This window comes from Cardiocondyla obscurior, unplaced genomic scaffold (assembly GCF_019399895.1).
Source record: "Cardiocondyla obscurior isolate alpha-2009 unplaced genomic scaffold, Cobs3.1 scaffold31_0_849067, whole genome shotgun sequence".
Lineage (NCBI taxonomy): Eukaryota > Metazoa > Arthropoda > Insecta > Hymenoptera > Formicidae > Cardiocondyla > Cardiocondyla obscurior.
Window position 1 is genome coordinate 580,701 of NW_027228788.1, and position 23,253 is coordinate 603,953.

At 41.9% G+C, this 23,253-nt stretch overlaps 3 protein-coding genes across 3 annotated transcripts; all 3 read right to left on the reverse strand.

Annotated features, from left to right (window-relative positions):
• Window positions 1-518: 518 nt before the first annotated feature.
• Window positions 519-1,130, reverse strand: LOC139112594 (uncharacterized). The gene is made up of 2 exons (XM_070673683.1): window positions 747-1,130; window positions 519-698 (listed from the first exon to the last, which is right to left on the reverse strand). The coding sequence occupies exons 1-2, from the start codon at window positions 1,128-1,130 to the stop codon at window positions 519-521; spliced, it is 564 nt and encodes a 187-aa protein (XP_070529784.1).
• Window positions 1,131-1,238: 108 nt separating this feature from the next.
• LOC139112595 (uncharacterized) lies at window positions 1,239-1,679 on the reverse strand. The gene has a single exon (XM_070673684.1). The coding sequence runs from the start codon at window positions 1,677-1,679 to the stop codon at window positions 1,239-1,241; it is 441 nt and encodes a 146-aa protein (XP_070529785.1).
• Window positions 1,680-1,799: 120 nt separating this feature from the next.
• Window positions 1,800-22,969, reverse strand: LOC139112602 (uncharacterized). Its single transcript, XM_070673688.1, has 2 exons — window positions 22,856-22,969; window positions 1,800-7,193 (listed from the first exon to the last, which is right to left on the reverse strand). Exon 2 carries the CDS (start codon window positions 3,299-3,301, stop codon window positions 1,955-1,957), a length of 1,347 nt encoding a protein of 448 aa, XP_070529789.1. The 5' UTR covers window positions 3,302-7,193; window positions 22,856-22,969; the 3' UTR covers window positions 1,800-1,954.
• Between the last annotated feature and the right edge of the window lie 284 nt (window positions 22,970-23,253).

A 23,253-nucleotide genomic window follows, 5' to 3' on the forward strand; every position in this document is an offset into this window, starting at 1 on the left:
CAATCCGCGGGAAGCACAGTTCGCGGCATTTTCTCGGCCATCCACGTGGTGCCACTGAGCGTCGGGCAGCGTCGTTTGAATCTCGGACACCTTGTTGGCCCAAAGGTCGCCCACTGCGAAAGGTGACGCCTGATCCATTCTAGAGCCACGGTGGAATCCGATCACAAATGCACGGACGAATCTGCGAGCTTTAATTGACTGAGGAAATGGCTTGTTAACCTCACCAGCAAAACCGAGGCGCAAAGTTCCAACCAGGGGATAGAGATGGCCTTGATAGGTGCCACCTTTGTTTTGGCTCCAACGAGCGAGGTCCTCCATGCAAGCTCTCCAATCGAGCGGGTACGAAGATAGAGTACCGCCGCGTAAGCTCGCTCCGATGCATCCGCGAAGCCATAGACCTCCACGTCAACCTTCGAACCCAGCCGCAGCTACCGAGGCACTCGAATCCTCTCGAGAGCAGTGAGATCCTGCACAAACGCCAACCACACCCGTCGGTCCTCCGTAGCGATAGGTCCATCCTAATCAAGAGCCTGCAACCATAAGCCTTGAAAGAAAATTTTGGCTTGCACAATAGCCGGGGCTAGCCAGCCCAGCGGATCGAACAGCTGTGCAGCCTGTGACAGAACCGTACGCTTTGTCACTGCATCGAATGATCGAACCGACACGCAGAATGAGAATTCATCCGAGTCCGGCCTCCACTGCAATCCCAGAGCTGTGTGACTCTCATGAGGAGCTCAAACACGTACCTCGGGCCGCGAAAGATCCTCCTCCGCGATATCGGCCAACACATCGATCGAGTTTGCGGCCCACTTTTTCAGGGGAAATTTTCTTGCCGCGCAGAGATTGCACAGTTCATACAGCGCCTCGATGGCCTCTGCAACAGTGTCGCTACCGAAGAGTATGTCGTTTACATACGTATGACCCTGAAGTGCGGCCGAGCCCCGAAAAAATCGATGGCCTTCATCCCGCGCCAACTGCAGGAGCACCCGTATGGCAAGGAACGGAGCGCAGGCGAGTCCATAAGTAATCGTGTTAAGCTGGAACTCCTGTACAGGTGCCGACAAATTTTCCCGCCAGAGGATTTGTTGCAAGTCTCTAGCCGAAGGATGAACTAGAACCTGGCGGTACATCTTCTCGATGTCTGCGGTAAAAGCCAGTCGGAATGTCCGCCATCTCAGGAAAACGTCGGCGAGAAGAGGAAGCAGACTGGGGTTTGGAGCCAGATGACGGTTGAGCGATTAGCCGTTGTGAAGCTTCGCCGAGCCATTGAACACAACGCGGATCTTAGCCTTGAGCCCATCTCCCTTCATGACACCGTGATGTGGAAGGTAGCACACTCGTGAGGCCGCTTGACGGGACGGAACGCGCGTCATGTGGCCGAGGCTCTCGTATTCGCGTAAGAAAGCCGCGTATTTTTCTCGGAGGGTTTCGTCCCGAGCGAACCGTTGTTCAGTGCTGTAAAGCGTGCGAAGGGCGAGTGATCGCGTGCCCGCAAGGTCGGGCATTGTCTCTCCGCACGGCAGTTGCACCGAGTATCGGCCCGAAGCGTCCCATGAATGAGTACGAGAAAAGTGTGCCTCGCACTCTAGATCCGCCGGTGATTTCGCGTGTCTGTCCGTTCCACACTCCTTCTGCTCCCAGAATCGCCGTACCAGAGTGGACAGTGGATCGTCCACCATGATATAAAGAGACGAGGATACCCTGCGGTCTCCGCCCGCCGACACCGGCCCTGAAACCACCCATCCTAGCGTGGTCTTCTAAGCGACCGGATCGGAAGCCTTCCCGCGACGAACACCGTCGAGAAGGATGAACGTGAAGACGTCAGCTCCGAAAAGTAACTCCACTTTGTCCGACGACAAAAACTCGAGATCGGCCAAGGTAAGGCCTTGTAAATAGGCTCAATCGCGCACGGCAGCGCTGGAGAGGCCGGCATAGACAGTGAGCTGCGGCAAAATTAATGGCAGCCTCCTACGCCAAAAACGGCTACAGCACCCCGCATGCGAAGTAATCTCAATCGTTGTGCGAGGGTCTCAGTTATAAAGGATGTCTCGGATCCCTGGTCGATGAAAACACGCACTCGATGCGTGGCTCCCATGTGGTCGGTGACGTGTACGCGCGCGGTGGCGAGAAGCACGGCAACCTGCACCTCTCTTGATCGTTGTATGATGTGGGAAGATTTAAATGCAATGGACGTATTTACATCGCTCGTAGCCCGACATGCATCGTGAAGAGAGGTGTGGTGACGATCAGAACACACCGCACAGTTCCGCTGGGAGAAGCAATTGGCCGCTGGATGGTTACCCAAGCAATTATGGCACAGCCCTGAAGACTCCACGAAAGCTTTCCGTTTAGCAGCGGTTTTTTTTTTGTAAGCGTCGCACCTCATGAGGAAATGATTCTTCCGGCAAAGCGCGCATCGCTTTCGGTCGTCCTTGACGGTTGAGGGCGCCGCCTTGGTAGAAACGTGCGAACGCACGGGCTTGGTTGACCGTTCCTGTAAACGCTGCTCCGCAGATGATTTCTCAGGCAGCACGCTTTCGAGAAGATGCAACCTTTTTTCTAAAAAGGTTTTTAGCTCCACGTACGTAGGAGGCTGCGCGGTGTTCTTGACGACCTCTTCCCACTCAAATCGCGACTTCGGATCGAGCATTCCGATCGTAAAATGCACGAACAAATCCTCACTTGACGTGATAGGCCTTCCGATTCCCTTCAATGAGTCCATTGTCCCTGTCATTGAATGATATAAGCGTCGAAGGTCGGCGGCCAAACTTGTCTTCATCTTCGGCAGATTGACATCCAAAGAATAAAAAGATCTCACCACCAAGCGAGTGTTCTCGTAGAAATCGGTGAGAGCCGCCCAGGCAGCTGCGAAATTCTCGTCAGTGGTCGAATATTTTCGCAGTAATTGTTCGGTCTCTCCTTCCACGTTCGATTTCAAGTAGTACATTCTTGTGACGTCGGAAAACGACAGGTCGTAGATGACCAACGACCCAAAAAGATCGCGAAACAAGGGCCACTCTTCGTATTGACCCGAAGAGCGTGGGATGTTCACTTTTGGCAAGACTGACTTCGGCGGACCCGGGATTATGGTGCGCGGCCGAGATTCTTCCGCCACGATTACCTTCTTCGCCCGCAGCTCACTTATCATTTCCATCAGCATGGTTCTCTGATCCAAATAAATGCCTTCGGTAATGTCAAGATGCCCATTTTTAAGGTAATCAAGAGTCTTGACTTGATTCCAATGATTGCGACGTAAGTCTTCGTGGTGCTCTTTGAAACGAGCCCATTTATCGTCCAGCATTTGAATGGTTCGATGAGCGGCTCATTAATGCGCGCAGCTCCTAGTTTCCGCAAGTTACTTACTGTACGGCTGATGCGGCCTTGGAATTCAGCTTGCACATCGAGTAGTTGCCCCATCGCAAAGAGCAATTCACGCACTTTGTTGCAATGCCAGAACTTCGAAAATCCGGCTCAAAGAACCAGAAATGTTCAGAAAAAAAATAATCGTCTATTTCCAAGAAAGTCAAAGTATATTTTGAGAATAATCGTACAAGAAATACGAGCTTGAGAAAAAACAATAATACTCGCGAGCCGGAATGCCGTTCGTCTTACCAAAACCGAAGCCGCAGCACTTTTTTAGACTTACAAATTTGCACCGAGAAGCACGCACGATCGAAATACAATAGAGAAAAAGCCAGGCAGCAAGACGACGAAAAAACGACTGACTTCGGAACGAACGGTGGGCGATTATATACCCTTACATTCTTCTAGAAAGATTTGGCGATTTCTAGCTCCGGAAGTACGTCATAATAGAAACGCCGAGAACCCGCGAGAACATGTAAGCTTGGGACGAGTCCAAACTTCGGCGCGACACGGCAAAGGTCGTACGCCCGAGACTGATACCATGCTAGCGGATAGTCGGCGCGCTCGGTAGTCGTAACGGCGGGAGATAGCTGAAAGACATCGATATACGTGATAGATCCACGGCATTTCTCGCCGAGTATTATAATTGAGAAACTCTCAATTAGAATAAAGTCAAACTGTACTTGTTGTTGATTCAGGTATACCTGTGCTCTATAGTGTGTTACAATTATTATAGAAACCGTTAGAATATTTGTATACAGTGTAAATATATTTACAGTTATTACTATCATCAACCGCAATACTTTATTTAAGAACAATCCTAATCCATAAGACCAATCAATTGTCTTATAATCATAGAAATTATACGCTGAACGGTTTAAAACGCCGAAATAAACAGAATAGATGAAACATAAAAGATGCTAACACGATGAAAACAACACAAGGAGAAAGCCGTCGAAAGATCACGCGCCAACACAAAGACGCTTACCGTTGGAAGCGTGATCGCTATACCCTGAAAATGCCGATCGAGTTGCAATTTGCAACACGGCTAAGCCACGTAAATGTAAGAATTTTATTAATTACAGTGATTGAATTTTTAATTGTGAAGAAGATCAATATAAAGAAAAAAGAGAATTATTGTTTCTATTTATTTTATTTACATAATTTACTTTATTTCTAGTTAAAATTTATTAGAAATTATATATATATAGTTAAATAGACATGTTAATTATAAAATTGAATTTATTATTTGATTAATTACATGTTTCGATTTATTATTTGGCGTGCATCATACGTCGGAGATGGTATCTGTAGATGATATCTAAAACATTTCTCATGCCGTGTTTATTTACAAATTGCATTATGTTATTCCTCACGTTTTAAATGTTTTTTTTTTTGTTTTTTGTATTAATTTTTATTTTAAAATTTATACTACACCTTATACATACAAATTTAGCAACTAATATTGATCTATTGCGCATGAATGCAAGAAGTGGTTCTCATTCTGTTTCTAACTTATAAATAAAATTGTGTTCCTAACTTCATGTGTTGCAACCTTTCTGATTATGACTGTACAAGACAGAGCAAAAGGAAGCAGCGCTCCGGGGAATCCGCGATTTTAGGGAGTACGCTCTGGTGCGCCCGAGTCGTGTGCCGGAAACGGTCGGGATACGCGTAGGCGGTCGTAAGGATTGCCCAAAGAGCCTAGTCGGGGGCGCCCGACTAGGAAGTCAGTGCTCTGGGTGCGCTCGAGTGCGCCCAAGCGCGTCACTGCTGGGGTATTCTGGATACCCCAGGAAGGAAGAATTACCCTGGAATGTCGCCTCGGGGACTCCCGAAAATGATACTGCGGTACTTCAGGTGCTCCTAGAGTGCGGTCGGGCGATCCCGACCGCGTTACTTGGAGAGAGAGCCCGGGTTGACGGGAACGAGGTGTAAGCAAGGACTCTCGGGGCTCGGTTGCTGGCTAGTCCGGCTGGCGGTAGCTCCGAAACGGAACAGGTACGGTCCGGGCCGCGATGCGGCTTTTGTACTGTGGGCGCGAGGAGTGGGAGAACTCCCACGCCTTGCCCTTACCGCTGGTAACGCTTAAAGTGCCACCCTGAACCAGTGGTCGTCCGGTGAATATTAGTAACAATGTCACAAAGTGTTACGTCTACTATAAATTATTTATGAAAAAACGGTTATTGCTTATGAAAAGCCGGGAAGTTGGATAGGGGCCGATAAGTAGAGAGAGGGGAGAAAGTTGACGTAATTACTGATTTATGCGCAGCATGTATCGCTAGAGGGCCACGTAAATTGATGCGCTAGAAATAAGTTTGAGAAAGTATGAATTAAAACTGTTGTAATCGCCAATTTTTACAAAGACTCAACAGATTGCCAAACTGTTGGAATTTGTTGAGCCTACGGTGTAGTCTCGTCAGCATTTACAACATTACGCATTATCAGCAGAAGGCAGTAGAGCACTCGGCCACTTCCTTCTGCAATTTTGCTAACGAGATATAAGTAAATAATATAAAATGCACGAACTCCAAAGCACGTGCAAGTCAGTACGAAAGTATGAGCTAGCGACTCGTAACTCTATTACCGATACACAAAGTCTGCGAAGGAAAAATAAAGGCAACACACAGTATTTAATCCAAAAGGAAACGTATAGTATATATTTATATTTTGCCACCTCACACCCAGTACGTGTAATATTCGGAGGACGGACCCCGTGCACCGCTCTGGCGCAACAAATTGATGGCAACGGTGGGATCCGCTCCCCGAAGAAGAGGCACCGCTGAAAGTCGCTCTTACACTAATTGGTGTTGCTGGTAGAAGACAACTAAAACAAAAAAAATAAAGGTGAGGACAACGTCAACGATAAAGGCAGCCAAGCAGCTCACGTTACAGTACTCACCAAAGCACAAGCTTAAGCAGAAAGCAGACTCAGCAGAAAGCAACATGCATTATATGCTATTTACGTAAGTGAACGAAACTTTTCATACAAAAATTCGGTACGATTGTGTTGTAACCCGACAGCGCACGCTGGTCATTGACCACCAAGCGCGACATATTTTTTACACACAACTCAGCAGATTACCAAACTGTTGGAATCTGCTGAGCTCAAGAATCCGTCTTGTCAGCCTTTCGACATCACGCGCTATCAGCAGAAGGCAGTAGGGCACGCGGCCACTTTCTTCTGCTATTTCGCTGACAAGACCAAAAATAATAATATATAATGCACGAGCTCCGAAGCTCGTGCAAGTCAGTTTGGGAGTTCGAGGTAGCGACTCGTAACTCTATCACCGAAACATTAAGGAGAAATAAATCCATTACTATACTTTGTACAACTAAGTATATATTTATTCACACCACCGTACACCGACTACACTGGAAAGTGTATTATTCGGAGGACGGACCCCGTGCACCGCTCGGGTGCAACAATTGACTTCCTGCTTTAGGGCAGACGCTATTCCGAGAGAAAAACGCGACAGCGTATAACGCAAAATACAAAATAAATTTTTGAGAGAAAATAATTAATTAAATTGTAACATCCCCCTTTCTTCTTTCCGTGTGGTCGGACACGGTCAAGCGAACCGCCGCGGTAATCGGTGAATCGTCGCGCGTATCGAGGATCGGCCGGGGTGTCCGCGAAAAAGAACGAAAGCAATTGTAGTCTCGTGTACGTTTTTCGGCTATTTACATTTATTATCGGTTCTATATTTACAGGTTTTCGGTACAGGTGTGTTGTGCCGCGGCGCTTGTCGCACGGGCGACGTAAACAGAGTTTCGTCGGTCGCGTGAGTTTATTATAACAAATTTAATAATTAATTAATAAAGAGTAACTTTTTGTTACGTCTCCGACTCCGCGTCTCTTTTTTTCGACGTATATTAAAATTTTAGTTAAGGGGAAGGTAGACCGTAGTCCATTGTAATATAAAAAAAAAGGAATTTCAGAGTCCTTCAGAAAATAAATTCAATAGACGTTCACATATTCCGGGACAATTTGTTGCGTGGAAGCATAAAAAACATGTAACAAATTGCAAACGGGCGCCAACAGGATGTCAGACAAAGAATTTGTCTAGACATAACACAAAAAAATCAGAATTTAAGAGCTCATAAATATTTCAACTTTGATAACCTGTCTGTCATAGGAAAGGAAAAATAACTTTCTTTTAAAAATTGTAATTGCGTACCGATCCCGAGCTTTAGAAAAACCAAGGGCGCGAGAGACCCGAAATTACCGGAGTATGTGACGCAGGCAAAGGCAATAAAGCCGGGTACCCATACGTCATATGGAATGTAAGAGTTACCTAACCATCTCTCGATGGAAATGATAGAAAAATTCTGGAAGACTCGGAAGGGGTAACTCGTTGAAGCGGGGGTGCTTCGTAGGCACATTACTTCCTTAAAACCAATGGACTTCGGGAACTCCTCACCAAAATCTAGAAACTAAGGGCGAAAACTTAAAATAGAGAAGGGACGAAGTGCGAGTGCCCAATAATTTTAAGATAGGAAAAGTGGAGGAATAAGCTCTGCAAATGAGAGATTAGAATCTCAGAAAAATGAAAATTCGGGAAGAGTCCTCCCTTTTCCGAGCTTATAAAATCTTGTGCTCAGGCTGAGCACGCTCTCTTGCATCTCAGCCACAAGCCGAATCAGTTTACTTAAACCTATCGTGAGTGCTTTGAGTGTGCAAGTCGATCCAAACCTATCGAGGAAGCAGTTGAAGATCTCCTAAAAGTAAGTCCCTACGATTTAATATGTACTTGGGCGAAAAACACGATTCCACTAAATGTAGTTATCTTGATTAATTGTTTTCAAATGTTGTCTGAGAGAAAGAAATGTCCGAGTTGAAGATCCGCGGTTTTGATTTTGTGCTGATTGATCCCGTGATCTGTTAAATGTGTGAGAATATCTGCTCCCGAACACCGGTTGAGACATGCTGTCGAAAAACTAGCGATTTTCTGTGGTCAACTCCGCGAAATATCGCTGGAACTTTGGCGACTGTTCTCAGCTAAAGAATCGGGAAGCGGTTCTCGCCAAAGACAGATTATGTGGAATCTTTCATGGCCGGATCGAGACCTTCGGAATTCGTCGATGACGAATCTCCTTCCCTCCATTGTTATCAAACATTCCAAAAATTAAATTCAGATTTAATTAAAATCAATTAATAATTTTAGTGGAATCTCAAAATAAGAAAACGCTGAGGAAGAGTCGAGCGCGGCGGAATAAACAGATCAAAAATCTGAGAGATTTAGTCCGCCGCTTCTTCGTGCAATACCTGCTCGCGGCGGCACCGAGTGAGGAAGTATTTGTGTCTCCCGCGCGCAACGAGGAGAGACCTTGGTCTCCTCGTCCAGGCCCACCGCCACCATCTCCTATCCGCGGCGATCCGGAGCCGTTATACGGCTATTTCCCAGAAGAAGAGGAGTCAGTTACGAATCCTACCGACGACCAAAATCTTTCGTCTCAGTCCACGGAGCCTGAAACGGAATTATTCCGCCCCACGACTCCTTCTTATACTCCGAATTCTTCCCTCATCTTCGAGCCACGGTTTCCCGGAGATGAGCCAAGAGTCTGTTCCACTCCTCTTTCACCACCTCCTTTTCCCTTCGAACCTGAGGAAGCCGACTCTCTGGGTGAAGATGACTCAATCTCTCTCCCAGGAGTAGACTTCCCCGATCAACCTCCATCTCCGGTCCCGAGTATAGAGATCCTCGAGGAGCATCCAGAACCGAGAGAGGTTATAGATCCTCTCCTGGAGCTCCTCCGCAGGGCCTGTACTCCGTGGACAGATCCTGTCCCGGAAAGGGCCTTCTCCATCGGCCCTGACCACTTCGAGCCAGAAGAGATCAGGATTCAGGCAGCTCGGTCTGATCCTGATTCTCATTTCTTTATTTATTATCCCGGGGTGGAATTTCCGTTCCTGGCTCCGATGCGATTAATTGACCTCGTTTTCCCGAGATCCACCGCGAGGGTGGTGGAAATCGAAGAGGTCACAATAGATTAACACACACATACACACACACATGCACACCCTTACACTCATTTAAATATTGTAAAGTTCTCAACACCGCAATGTTAAAATTATATTTACTCATTCGTACATTACCATTCTCGTATTATTTGATTTGTAAAATAAAAACTTTTACGCTATTTTTATATTTTAAATGCACTGTATGAGTTTTTGAATTGCCTATTCGCCATCTATAGATTATTTTCGATTTTTGTAATTAGAGTCATTTATTTTTAATTAAATTGTTAATTAGTGTTATTAAAATCGTGGACTAATTATTTAATTATTACCCTAAACTATCCTGCCTAAGCGATCAATCACGCCCGGTTCTATCCCAGAGAATAAGGATTCATTTCCTTTCTCTAAAAAGAACCACTTACGCGCTCATTTGAAATCCGAAAAGTATTCTGCGCGTAAAACGTGTAGATTCGAATTTCGAATCTCACATAAATTCGGTGGTACGTCACCTCCCTACCCTACCAGCACAGACCATTCCGAGGAATTCCTTCCAATTGATTAATTAAATAGAAATTAATCCTCCTGACGTAACATACCACTGATTTTTGGGGGCTCGTCCGGGATCGTTTGAGCGTGATTTTTCGCAAATGGATACTAGGGCAACGTCTGACAAGGCAGAAGTAGATAAAAACTATAAAGCTGCGGTAGAACAATCGTCTAAACCAAAACAGACACAAACTCAGATACATACTTCGACACCTACAGTGTCCAAAAATCCACAACCTAAACAACCTACTCCTTTACAAACCATTACTGAAAGTGTATCTACTCCTTTGCCTGATATATCCGAGGTAACGGAGGGATCTACGATTAAATTAGACGAGACACGAATACCCTTGGTGCCAAAGCGACTACAAACGTATTATAGCAAAGTTGAACCCGCAGTAGAATCTAAGAAAATGGCGAATCCAAATCCGTTCGCCACATTAAAATACGCGGTAGAGGCGGTTCCCTTCTTTGATGGCAAAAACATCTCCATAAATTATTTTGTGGAAGGATGTGAGGAGGCAAAGAATATGTTGCCTCCCGAGGCCGAGGAACAATTCGCGAAAGTAATTCGAACGCGGATAATAGGCGAAGCTCGACGAACGATCCAGGGAAGGGAATTTGATACCGTAGCTCAATTGACCAGATTTTTGGAGAACATTTTTGGCCAAGATAAAAATGTTTACCAACTACAGGGGAATTGGGCAGGGTATATCAAAAAATGAAGAAGATGTAATCACGTATGCTAACAGAGTGAGACTTCTGGGAAATAGAATAATGGACGTGCACAAAAGGATGATTGACGATTATGAGCAATTAGCTGAAATTAGAAACACTTTAGAAAAAGATGTATGTAAATGTTTTATACGAGGATTAAAAGCAGAAATAGAACAAAGAGTAAAAAGGGATTTAGATGTGCATGAAACCGTCAATGATGCTCTAAATATAGAAAGAGAGCTACGTGAAATTACCGAAATACGACACGGAAAAGTCCCAACCACCCCTAAGTCATCGAATATAGATCGTTCTCGAGAAATTTGCCAGTTATGCCTCAAAGAAGGGCATGTTGCCTCGAACTGTAGGAAATTAGCAATACAAACAGGAAACTATTTAAATACCTCAAACGAGATTTTAATTTGTCAAATCTGTAAAAAACGCGGGCACAGTGCGGATAAATGTCGTCAACGCGAAACAAATAATCGTCGATTTATAAATATTATTCAGGAAAATAAATCGAATTGCCAACTATGCAATAAATCGGGGCATAACGCGAAGAATTGCCGATTTAATAATAGCAACCAGAATAGGACAGTGTTAATTTGCCAATGGTGCGAAAAATCGGGACATACCGCGAATAATTGCTGGAAAAAACAGCAAGAATCCAGAATTACTGGGCAAAAACCGCGAACAGTGTGTCAAATTTGCGATGGATTCGGCCATTCAGCAAAAGAATGCCGAAATAATGCGAGGCAGAATAACTCTAAAGAAGCAGAGAATTGTCGTTATTGTAAGAAAGATGGCCACGTGTTAGAAAACTGCGAACTTAGAATCACTAACAATAAAAGGCGTGAAGCAATGAATGCGGGAAACGCCGGTGGCCCCTCCAAGACGGGTGTGCAGCAGGGGTCCGGACGGATCTCACACCCTGTAGTATCGGTCCGGAAATGAGTCAAAGAATAGAGCCTGAAATTCGGCCGGTTACCGTAAATTTAGATAGACATAGTCATGTACCCACGATTCAAGTAAAATTAAACAATCAGAATCGAAACGCGACTTTTATGTTAGATACAGGATCGGGTCCGAATATAATAAAAGAAAATTTAATCTCTGATAATTTAAAAATTGATTACGGGAATATTTTAAGATTAAACGGTATAAACGATTATCCAGTATATACTCTCGGTAGAGTAATAATGCCGCTATTTAAAAAACTGGTAATATTTCATATAGTCTCCAAAGATTTTCCCATTTCGCAAGCCGGAATATTAGGAAACGATTTCTTTAAACAAACAAATTCGCGGATTGACTATGCCGAAGGACATTTAGAAATATCGGGAGAAAGAATTTCATTTTCGACCCCTGAAACAATAACCGTCCCACCGCAAACCGAATCTCTATTCTTTGTACGCATTTCTAATCCGGAAATTGAAATCGGATATATACCGCGAATGAAAGTCATCCACGGTATTTATCTGGGAGATACCGTCGCCAGGAATAAAGACGGAAAGGCCTATCTGCATATAATAAGTACACTGAACGAACCCATTGAAGTTCAGGTACCTACAATACAGTTACAACCATTAAGTAAAATACAGGCGGAAAGCATCGAGGGAAACAATGAAGAATGGCAGACCGTTGAAATGTCACGAGACCCCGAGGTTAAACAAACCCATGACGGAGTAAATCACGATAGCAACGATCTCTGTCATCAGGATTTCTTCGATGAAAAAATTCTTGAAGACAATATCCAAAGAAAAAGTAAAATAAAAACTACGCAGGAGAAGGATGCAAAGACATCGCCTGGTAGAAAATTAACCACGCAGGAGAAGGATGCAAAGACATCGCCTGGTGGGGACCACGATAAATCTAGAAAAGGGGGAAATTTCCAAACCCCGTCCAAAAATGAAAAATATAAAAATTCACTTACCCAGGAGAAGGATGCCAAGACATCGCCGGGAAGTAAAATAAATAAAGAGGTAAATCTCCAAACCTCATTAAAAGAATCTAAAATTTCCAGAGATTCTAATCCTGTCGATCGTGAGGAGGGAAATTTCCAAACCTCACTGCGCGATACGACTTCCTCCAAATCCAAAAAGGATCCTTTAAAAATAATAAAAGAATTAAAATTTCCGCGAGTCAAAGAACCCGGAAATAATAGAGATACTTCCTCTCATATTACCTTCGAAGAATTAGCGAAGAAGTTACATTTATACGATAAATGTAAAATTAATAATAATAAAAATCAATTAATGATTAATAAACCGTCTTCAAGAATATCAGACTGCATGGAAAAACAATCTCAGCAAATAATAAAAGAATCCACGATTATCCGTCCAAATAAAAGGGAAAGAAAAGATAAAATAAGTGCGCAATGCTTAGCCATAATTAACGAACAGGGAAATAAGCGCCTTTCCGAAATAATGGAATTACTTCGTTTGGATCATGTGAGCGCTTCTGAAAGAGAGAATGTAACGAATCTCGTCAAAAGCAGCCAGGATAGATTCCACATACCCGGAGAAATGCTGACCTTCACTCAGGTACTGCAGCATCAAATACCCACAACAGATGATCAACCGATTAACACCAGGCAGTATCGATTTCCGCAGAAGCATAAGGAAGAAATAAATAAGCAGGTAGACGAGCTGTTGAAAGGAAAAATTATTAAACCTTCACAGTCGCCATACAACACGCCAATATGGATCGTGCCAAAGAAGGACGACTCACAAGGAAATAAGCGATGGAGAATGGTACTGGACTTTAGGAGCCTCAACGAAAAAACAATCGGAGACGCCTACCCACTGCCGAATATCGTCGATATACTGGATCAATTAGGCGGAGCACGATACTTCTCCGTCTGCGATCTAGCGTCCGGATTTCATCAAATAAAAATGGATCCGAAGGATAGCCATAAAACGGCTTTCACAACTCCGTTCGGGCATTATGAATTCGAAAGAATGCCCTTCGGATTAAAAAACGCGCCTGCAACTTTCCAGAGATTAATGGATCTCGTATTAACAGGATTGCAGGGCCGTGAATTATTTGTATATATGGATGATATAGTCATATATGCAAAAACGCTAGAGGAACATGAGAGGAAATATAATCTATTAATACAGCGATTGCGAGAAGCGAACCTAAAATTACAACCAGATAAGTGTGAATTTTTAAAACCAAAAGTAACTTATCTTGGTCATGTAATTAGCAAAGACGGCGTAACTCCAGATCCGAAAAAGCTGGAAGCTGTTAAATTATTTCCACGACCTAAAACGCCTAAAAATATTAAACAATTTTTAGGCTTGGCGGGATACTACCGACGGTTCATACCAAGCTTCTCGAAATTAGCTAAACCCCTGACTGTATTATTAAAGAACGACACAGCATTCGAATGGACTTCAAATCAAGAGGAAGCATTCGAATTATTAAAACAAAAATTATGCGAGGAACCAGTACTACAATATCCGGATTTCTCACAACCATTTATATTAACTACGGACGCCTCAGGACTTGCAGTAGGAGGAATTTTATCTCAAGGAAAAATTAACAAAGATCAACCGGTGGCATATGCATCTCGTACACTGACAGACAATGAAGTAAAGTACGATACATATGAAAAAGAGGCGTTAGCTATTGTATACTGCGTGAAACATTTTCGACCATACCTATACGGTCGGAAATTTACCTTAGTTACGGATCACAAACCGTTGCTCTGGTTTAAACATGCTCAAGATGCTAATATGCGCATACTTCGGTGGCGATTAAAATTAGCAGAGTATGATTATGATGTAGTATATAAAGCTGGGAAAACCAATGTAAACGCGGATGCACTGTCTAGGAATCCAGTAGAAGAAATACCGTGTAATATAATTAATCCTGCAAAGAAATTAAATCCAAATAATCCTAAGGACGCCGAATTAATTGCACAGATGCTGGAAGAATCAGATAACGATAGCGAAGAAGACGACGATTACAAATTATATTTATCTGATGAGGAAGAAATAGAAAAGGAAATTAATAAAAATGAAATAAGTAAAAATGATTCAATACCATTTACGGAACAGGAATTAAATGAACCATCACAGGAGATTGTGGAAAAAGCATTAATTCATGATCCACCAACGGAACGTAGGATCCAGACACGAAGCCAAACGGCAAAGAAGGAAAGAATGGAAAAATTAAAAGAAAATATAATTGAAAAGGAAAACGAACAAATAGAAGAACCTGAAATTCAAAAGGAGGACCCCGACGAAGGAAAAAGTGACGATGGAAGTGAAAGCGAAAGTGAAACGGACGAAAGTAAAAATTTACCTGTTATCACCGACATACAAGATATACCTAATAATATAATCGAAACACGTGATTTGTTATTTCTGCGAAAAGATAATATCACATACTTCACTGACATTGAAGGAAATCCTTTGGATTCTGGTTCACAAAAATTATTTGAGAGGAATGAATTACCGAAAATTAAAACGCTTGCCTTAGGGGAAGCGCAACCGATAAAATACAAGAAATATTATCACATTATTTTACCAATCAGCGAAGGAGTCCGTGAAGGACCAACTTTAACTCTGCAACACGTATCCACAGCTATTAAAAATCTGCGAGCTATCTCCGAAGAATTAAATTTACAAACAATTAGTATCGCGAAAACTGATTTAGTAAACAACGTACCATGGAGCGAAATCAAAAACCTATTACACATAATCTTCTTAAATTCACCTACAAAATTAATAATTTGCAACGGATCAATAAAATATCCTCCCAGAGATCTCCGGTCGTCGATAATCGGAGAAATGCATTGTTCACCAACGGGGGGACACCGCGGAGTAAATAAAACATATAATAGAATTAAACACAAGTATTATTGGGAGAATTTAAAACAGGAAGTTCAACTGTATATTCAACAATGTTTACAGTGTCAGTTAAAAAAATTAGTCAGGGTAAAAACAAAGCAGCCCATGCTAATAACTGACACACCGGGAACTTCCTTTGATAAAATTGCTATGGATATTGTGGGGCCTCTACCAAAAACTGACAGAGGAAATGAATATATCTTGACCATGCAAGATCAATTAACAAAATTCTGCATGGGCATACCTCTACAAAATCAGACATCCGAAACAATCGCCGAAGTATTTGTAGACAGATTTATCTGTGTATTAGGCCCCAAAGCAATATTAACCGATCAAGGTAGAAATTTTATAAGTGAATTAATCAAGAAAGTAGCGAAAATATTTAGGATACGAAAATTCCGAACCACAGCATTCCACCCGCAATCAAACGGCTCGTTAGAGAGGTCTCACCACGCTCTTGGCGAATATTTAAAGCAATACGCCAATGAACAAAAGGAATGGGACAAATGGGTCGGACTCGCCATGTTCAACTATAATACTTGCGTACATGAAGCAACAAGACATACACCATACGAATTAGTATTCGGAAAAATAGCTAGAGTACCGACGGACGAACCTCTCGGCCCGGAGGAAAAGTTAGCTAGCTACGACGATTATTTAATAGGCCTCGTTACACAGCTCCATAATTTACAAACAAACGCCTTCAAGAATGTAACAGAAGCAAAAGAAAAATCTAAGAAACTTTACGACAGGAAAATAAATCCGAAAACTTTTAAGCCCGGAGACTACGTATTTTTATTGAAAGGACCGAAGCCCGGTAAATTCGGTAATCAATACACTGGGCCTCATGAAGTTTTAGAAATTTTGAATAAAAATAACGTGAGGATAAGAATTAAGAAAAATACAAAAGTTGTGCACCCGAATAGGCTACGAGTATCATACATAAAACCGAATGAATGAAAATAAAATTGTATTTTCAGATGGATTCGAGATTTAAATGGATTATCGGCGCGATTGTCTTCATGCACGTTTCTGAAATAAACGGAATAATTGGCTACGATTGTGGATCTGCGAATTTGAATATTACGACTCTATCATTATTAGACGTTGAAAATTGCAATATACCATTAACTCAACCTCAAGTAGACCGAACTTATATACAGCTGCTTCAAATATCAAAATTCGAAGGATTGCAAGTGATACAATGCAAAGTATCAATTAATCGACACGTATATTACTGTGGAATGCATTCACATACTTCAATTGTGACTAACGGACAAGCTGAATACGTTTTCGAAACCACAGCAGATCAATGCAAAAAGATGCATGCAACCGGATCATTTTCTTTCTCTACTTATACACATGTTTATGGATTAAAAGTGAATCAAACAATAATGCGACCAGTTACACTCGCAGGAACAACAAGTATGGACGGACAATGCTCAGGCAGTTATTACTCTGATCCGTATGGCAGCTGGCACAATGTCGTAGTGCAAGCCATAATTACCATTACTTTAACCACTCACCAAGCAACTGTTAATTTAGAAACAAATCAGATTCGATTACGATCCGGAACCGCCTGTACTTATGCAGATAATAACTGCATAGATATCGACGGAGGTTACACATTTTGGCAAACATTACCGACTGATTATTGTAAATTCAATAATTATGACATTCTATACGAAGGATACGCTAACCGAATGCTCGATACACTCTATGAAAAACCACAAATTGTATATTCATTATCAACTAACGACGTAACTTTTGCTTTAACTAAAACAGGAGAAGAACCTTTATGCGGATATACATTAATAAAAACAGAACATCCTAAACTGCTTATTTTAGAAACCACAAAAGGAGAATCATTCGCACGCAAACGACCATTACCCGTTGAGAATTTAGATATATTCACTTATGTGAATTCAAAATTTGTATACGTGGAAAAACATATCCGATCTCAGATGAATTCTCTGTATCGAGATGTGTTAAAACAACGCTGTAATTTAGAACAGCAAGTATTAAAAAATGCATTGAGTATTGCCGTTAATTCACCCGATGAATTTGCATATCAAATAATGAAAGGACCTGGCTATATGGCCGTAATATCAGGCGAAGTTGTACATATAATTAAATGCACGCCAGTAGATGTTAAAATTCAGCATGTAAGAGAGTGTTATTCCGAGCTACCGGTATTAAGAAGTAATGACACATACTTCTTATCACCACGAACACACATACTAACGAAAACCGGAACTCAAATTTCATGTAACCGAGTAATTCCTCCGATGTATTTCTTGAATGACGGATGGTATCGAATGATACCTACGCCAGAACGAACACTGCCTCCAATAACAATCAAGCCAATGACTAAACCTACATGGCATTATACAAATCCAGGATCCTTAGCAGCCAGCGGAATTTACAGTGAAAAAGATCTCGAACATCTGAGAGATCATATAATGTTCCCTGCTGAACGACCCGCGTTACTTAACACAGTAGCAAGGGGAGTAATGGGAGAAGCTACGTCGATCCATGGAGGATTAATTTCTAACCTCATGGACGAGGCATCAATAGAAAAAGTAGCCACCTCCGCATGGAATAAAATGTGGAGTAAATTTTTGATTTTTGGAAATGTCAGTGCCGGAATGCTGGGAATATTCCTATGTATTCGCGGAATTAAATTAATACTCGATACTCTTGTTCATGGCTATGCACTACATACAGTATACGGATGGTCATTATATTTAATCGGAGCCATCTGGGATTCATTAACTCAACTCTTACTACATCTGGGAGAAAAGAGACCAAGATATGAGAAACCTAGTGCACCCGTAATGCCGGAACAAGAGAATTTGAAACAAATACAAAACGATTTATATCCAGTTGAAGAATCTGGAACAAACCATGAAGCAGACACGGAACGACACTATCCACTTTTACCTGCCCGAGAAAATGCAACTTATTCTCTGGGGTTAAAACATTAAAATTTCAGCCATTATATTTTTTCTCCTCATGTATTTCCGTACATGCAACGTTTTTTTTTTTAATTCTTATGCAACAATTTGACATCAAGTATTTCTCTTATTATTTTACCCTTTTTCTAAAGCCTACTTGTTTTTAGAACAAGAAGAAAGAAGATTTAATTGAAAAATGGAGGCTACAATTCCAATAATTAACACCTACCATTTAACTCGATCGTTCCTGGAGGCCATGGTGTTGGAGGTGGAGTCGCCCACGCTGTTCTGGGTGAAACTAAAAAACGGGCAGGACGAGTTGAACGAGCTCCTAGACTACCTAACTATGAGAATGAAGAGGATCGGGACGAAGCTCACAATGGCGCCCGATCGTATTCATGTCGGGACTCTGGTTGCTGTAAAGGAGGGGAGACGGTGGCAGCGAGGGATCATCACGGAGGTGACGTCTCACACTGACGTCACCATCCATCTAAAGGACTGGGGGCGGAAAATACATCGCCGCAAGTTCGACTGTTGCCACCTCGAGAACCGATTTAGGGAGCAGCCATGGCAGGCCATTCCATGCGGGGCGCATGGGATCCGGCCAGTGTCTCCCACCGGCTGGACAGAGAGGGACATCATTCTTACTAAGGCCCTGATAGAAAAAGAGTGGGGAGAAATAAGGATCCGGCGGGCCTCGGGGGGAGAGTTCGCCGAGGTGGACTTCTCAACCCACCGGCCGGACGACTTCCGGAGGCATGACCTCGCCCATGCGTTGGAGCAGGCAGGAGCGGCATTAAGAAGCTCCAATGTAATTATAAATCATATAATAGGGCCAAATAATGTAATAGAACGGCCAGAATTTAGGAAGATAAGGTCCCCAGGATCTCTGTAGTAAACCATAATAAAACATTTTTATAATTTTAAATTGCGTATTAGTAATATTGATACTCCTAAGGATGTATTAGTTGATAAGTAAAATATTAGGCTATTATTTTTTTCTTCCTCATGAAACTAATTATTAAGTCAAAAATTGCACATATATATATATTAAAAAAAAAAAAAAAAAAAAAAAAAAGAAAAAAATAAGAAAAAACCTTAGTAACGTAAGACAAAAATAAGAGATTGCAGAAAAAGGAAAGGAGGACACAGTAGTTCCACTCAAGGAGGAGTGGAGGGGAGAAGGCCACGCGTCAGTCGGAAAAGCGTGTAGCCAAACCAAGAATGAGCGGTCAGGAGACCATTCATTAAAATGTTCAATAGACCCCAAATTTGAGTGTAGTGTTGAAAGAAACACACACATAATGGTGAGCGGAAAAAACGCCACATTGTTCTGTTTCAAATTTGACAAGGTCAAGAACAATCCTAAGTTATTAAAATCAAACCTGACTAATGGAGATTTAATCTCTAAAAGAAGTCTCCCGTGTAGCGTCAAAATCTATTCGTTCCAGAAACGAAGGAAAAATAAACCTTAGCCTGCAAACACTTATAGTCGACATAGGAAATATTATTAGAATTTCGTTTTAAAATTTTTTTTTAGTGAATATATATATATGTACAGAGAATTGAACAAATTGAGAAAAATCTTTCTAGAATATACATATATAAAATGATAGCCTAAAAGGAAAATAAAAAATGTATGAGTTCTTAGAACTAAGTATAAAACTACGAAAAAAAGAGAACTTTTTATTCTATGCAAATGTTGTGAATTAAAGCCCCAACATTTGTCTAAGTCGGGGGGTGTTACGTCTCCGACTCCGCGTCTCTTTTTTTCGACGTATATTAAAATTTTAGTTAAGGGGAAGGTAGACCGTAGTCCATTGTAATATAAAAAAAAAGGAATTTCAGAGTCTTTCAGAAAATAAATTCAATAGACGTCCACATATTCCGGGACAATTTGTTGCGTGGAAGCATAAAAAACATGTAACAAATTGCGAACGGGCGCCAACAGGATGTCAGACAAAGAATTTGTCTAGACATAACACAAAAAATCAGAATTTAAGAGCTCATAAATATTTCAACTTTGATAACCTGTCTGTCATAGGAAAGGAAAAATAACTTTCTTTTAAAAATTGTAATTGCGTACCGATCCCGAGCTTTAGAAAAACCAAGGGCGCGAGAGACCCGAAATTACCGGAGTATGTGACGCAGGCAAAGGCAATAAAGCCGGGTACCCATACGTCATATGGAATGTAAGAGTTACCTAACCATCTCTCGATGGAAATGATAGAAAAATTCTGGAAGGCTCGGAAGGGGTAACTCGTTGAAGCGGGGGTGCTTCGTAGGCACATTACTTCCTTAAAACCAATGGACTTCGGGAACTCCTCACCAAAATCTAGAAACTAAGGGCGAAAACTTAAAATAGAGAAGGGACGAAGTGCGAGTGCCCAATAATTTTGAGATAGGAAAAGTGGAGGAATAAGCTCTGCAAATGAGAGATTAGAATCTCAGAAAAATGAAAATTCGGGAAGAGTCCTCCCCTTTTCCGAGCTTATAAAATCTTGTGCTCAGGCTGAGCACGCTCTCTTGCATCTCAGCCACAAGCCGAATCAGTTTACTTAAACCTATCGTGAGTGCTTTGAGTGTGCAAGTCGATCCAAACCTATCGAGGAAGCAGTTGAAGATCTCCTAAAAGTAAGTCCCTACGATTTAATATGTACTTGGGCGAAAAACACGATTCCACTAAATGTAGTTATCTTGATTAATTGTTTTCAAATGTTGTCTGAGAGAAAGAAATGTCCGAGTTGAAGATCCGCGGTTTTGATTTTGTGCTGATTGATCCCGTGATCTGTTAAATGTGTGAGAATATCTGCTCCCGAACACCGGTTGAGACATGCTGTCGAAAACCTAGCGATTTTCTGTGGTCAACTCCGCGAAATATCGCTGGAACTTTGGCGACTGTTCTCAGCTAAAGAATCGGGAAGCGGTTCTCGCCAAAGACAGATTATGCGGAATCTTTCATGGCCGGATCGAGACCTTCGGAATTCGTCGATGACGAATCTCCTTCCCTCCATTGTTATCAAACATTCCAAAAATTAAATTCAGATTTAATTAAAATCAATTAATAATTTTAGTGGAATCTCAAAATAAGAAAACGCTGAGGAAGAGTCGAGCGCGGCGGAATAAACAGATCAAAAATCTGAGAGATTTAGTCCGCCGCTTCTTCGTGCAATACCTGCTCGCGGCGGCACCGAGTGAGGAAGTATTTGTGTCTCCCGCGCGCAACGAGGAGAGACCTTGGTCTCCTCGTCCAGGCCCACCGCCACCATCTCCTATCCGCGGCGATCCGGAGCCGTTATACGGCTATTTCCCAGAAGAAGAGGAGTCAGTTACGAATCCTTCCGACGACCGAAATCTTTCGTTCAGTCCACGGAGCCTGAAACGGAATTATTCCGCCCCACGACTCCTTCTTATACTCCGAATTCTTCCCTCATCTTCGAGCCACGGTTTCCCGGAGATGAGCCAAGAGTCTGTTCCACTCCTCTTTCACCACCTCCTTTTCCCTTCGAACCTGAGGAAGCCGACTCTCTGGGTGAAGATGACTCAATCTCTCTCCCAGGAGTAGACTTCCCCGATCAACCTCCATCTCCGGTCCCGAGTATAGAGATCCTCGAGGAGCATCCAGAACCGAGAGAGGTTATAGATCCTCTCCTGGAGCTCCTCCGCAGGGCCTGTACTCCGTGGACAGATCCTGTCCCGGAAAGGGCCTTCTCCATCGGCCCTGACCACTTTCAGAAGAGAGATCAGGATTCAGGCAGCTCGGTCTGATCCTGATTCTCATTTCTTTATTTATTATCCCGGGGTGGAATTTCCGTTCCTGGCTCCGATGCGATTAATTGACCTCGTTTTCCCGAGATCCACCGCGAGGGTGGTGGAAATCGAAGAGGTCACAATAGATTAACACACACACATACACACACACATGCACACCCTTACACTCATTTAAATATTGTAAAGTTCTCAACACCGCAATGTTAAAATTATATTTACTCATTCGTACATTACCATTCTCGTATTATTTGATTTGTAAAATAAAAACTTTTACGCTATTTTTATATTTTAAATGCACTGTATGAGTTTTTGAATTGCCTATTCGCCATCTATAGATTATTTTCGATTTTTGTAATTAGAGTCATTTATTTTTAATTAAATTGTTAATTAGTGTTATTAAAATCGTGGACTAATTATTTAATTATTACCCTAAACTATCCTGCCTAAGCGATCAATCACGCCCGGTTCTATCCCAGAGAATAAGGATTCATTTCCTTTCTCTAAAAAGAACCACTTACGCGCTCATTTGAAATCCGAAAAGTATTCTTAAAACGTGTAGATTCGAATTTCGAATCTCACATAAATTCGGTGGTACGTCACCTCCCTACCCTACCAGCACAGACCATTCCGAGGAATTCCTTCCAATTGATTAATTAAATAGAAATTAATCCTCCTGACGTAACATTTTATAAAAGTTAATTTGTATATTTATTTATTTGTTATACAAATATAATTATAAGTTCTTGAAATTTTGTAAATAGAAGAAGTTCTTCTTATACTTGTGTTGTAATATATGTATGTGTGGGTAGAGTAAAAGTTTAAAAAATTTATAGCTAAACTAATAAAGATTAAGAAAAGATATTTGATATACGTTAATAATTCATAGGAAAGTATAATTTAGCGTTATAAAATTTGAGTGTTAATGGTTATTAATTTTAATTTATTTATAACAATATACTATTAATGCCCACAAAGGTATAAGTCTATATGGATTTTTAGATGGGGAATCATAAGGATTCTTCACATCTAAGAGGATAAAACTTGATCTTTTAATGGTTTAATAATTATTAAGGATTTTATG

What these genes read in the sequence shown, in the direction of transcription:
- LOC139112594 (XM_070673683.1), bottom strand. Translation starts at nt 1,130, where the DNA reads ATGTACCGCCAGGTTCTAGTTCATCCTTCGGCTAGAGACTTGCAACAA. An exon ending in AGGATCTTTCGCGGCCCGAG is followed by an intron (nt 699 to 746) that starts GTACGTGTTTGA and finishes CTGGGATTGCAG; the next exon opens with TGGAGGCCGGACTCGGATGA.
- LOC139112602 (XM_070673688.1), bottom strand. Translation starts at nt 3,301, where the DNA reads ATGCTGGACGATAAATGGGCTCGTTTCAAAGAGCACCACGAAGACTTA.
- LOC139112595 (XM_070673684.1), bottom strand. Translation starts at nt 1,679, where the DNA reads ATGGTGGACGATCCACTGTCCACTCTGGTACGGCGATTCTGGGAGCAG.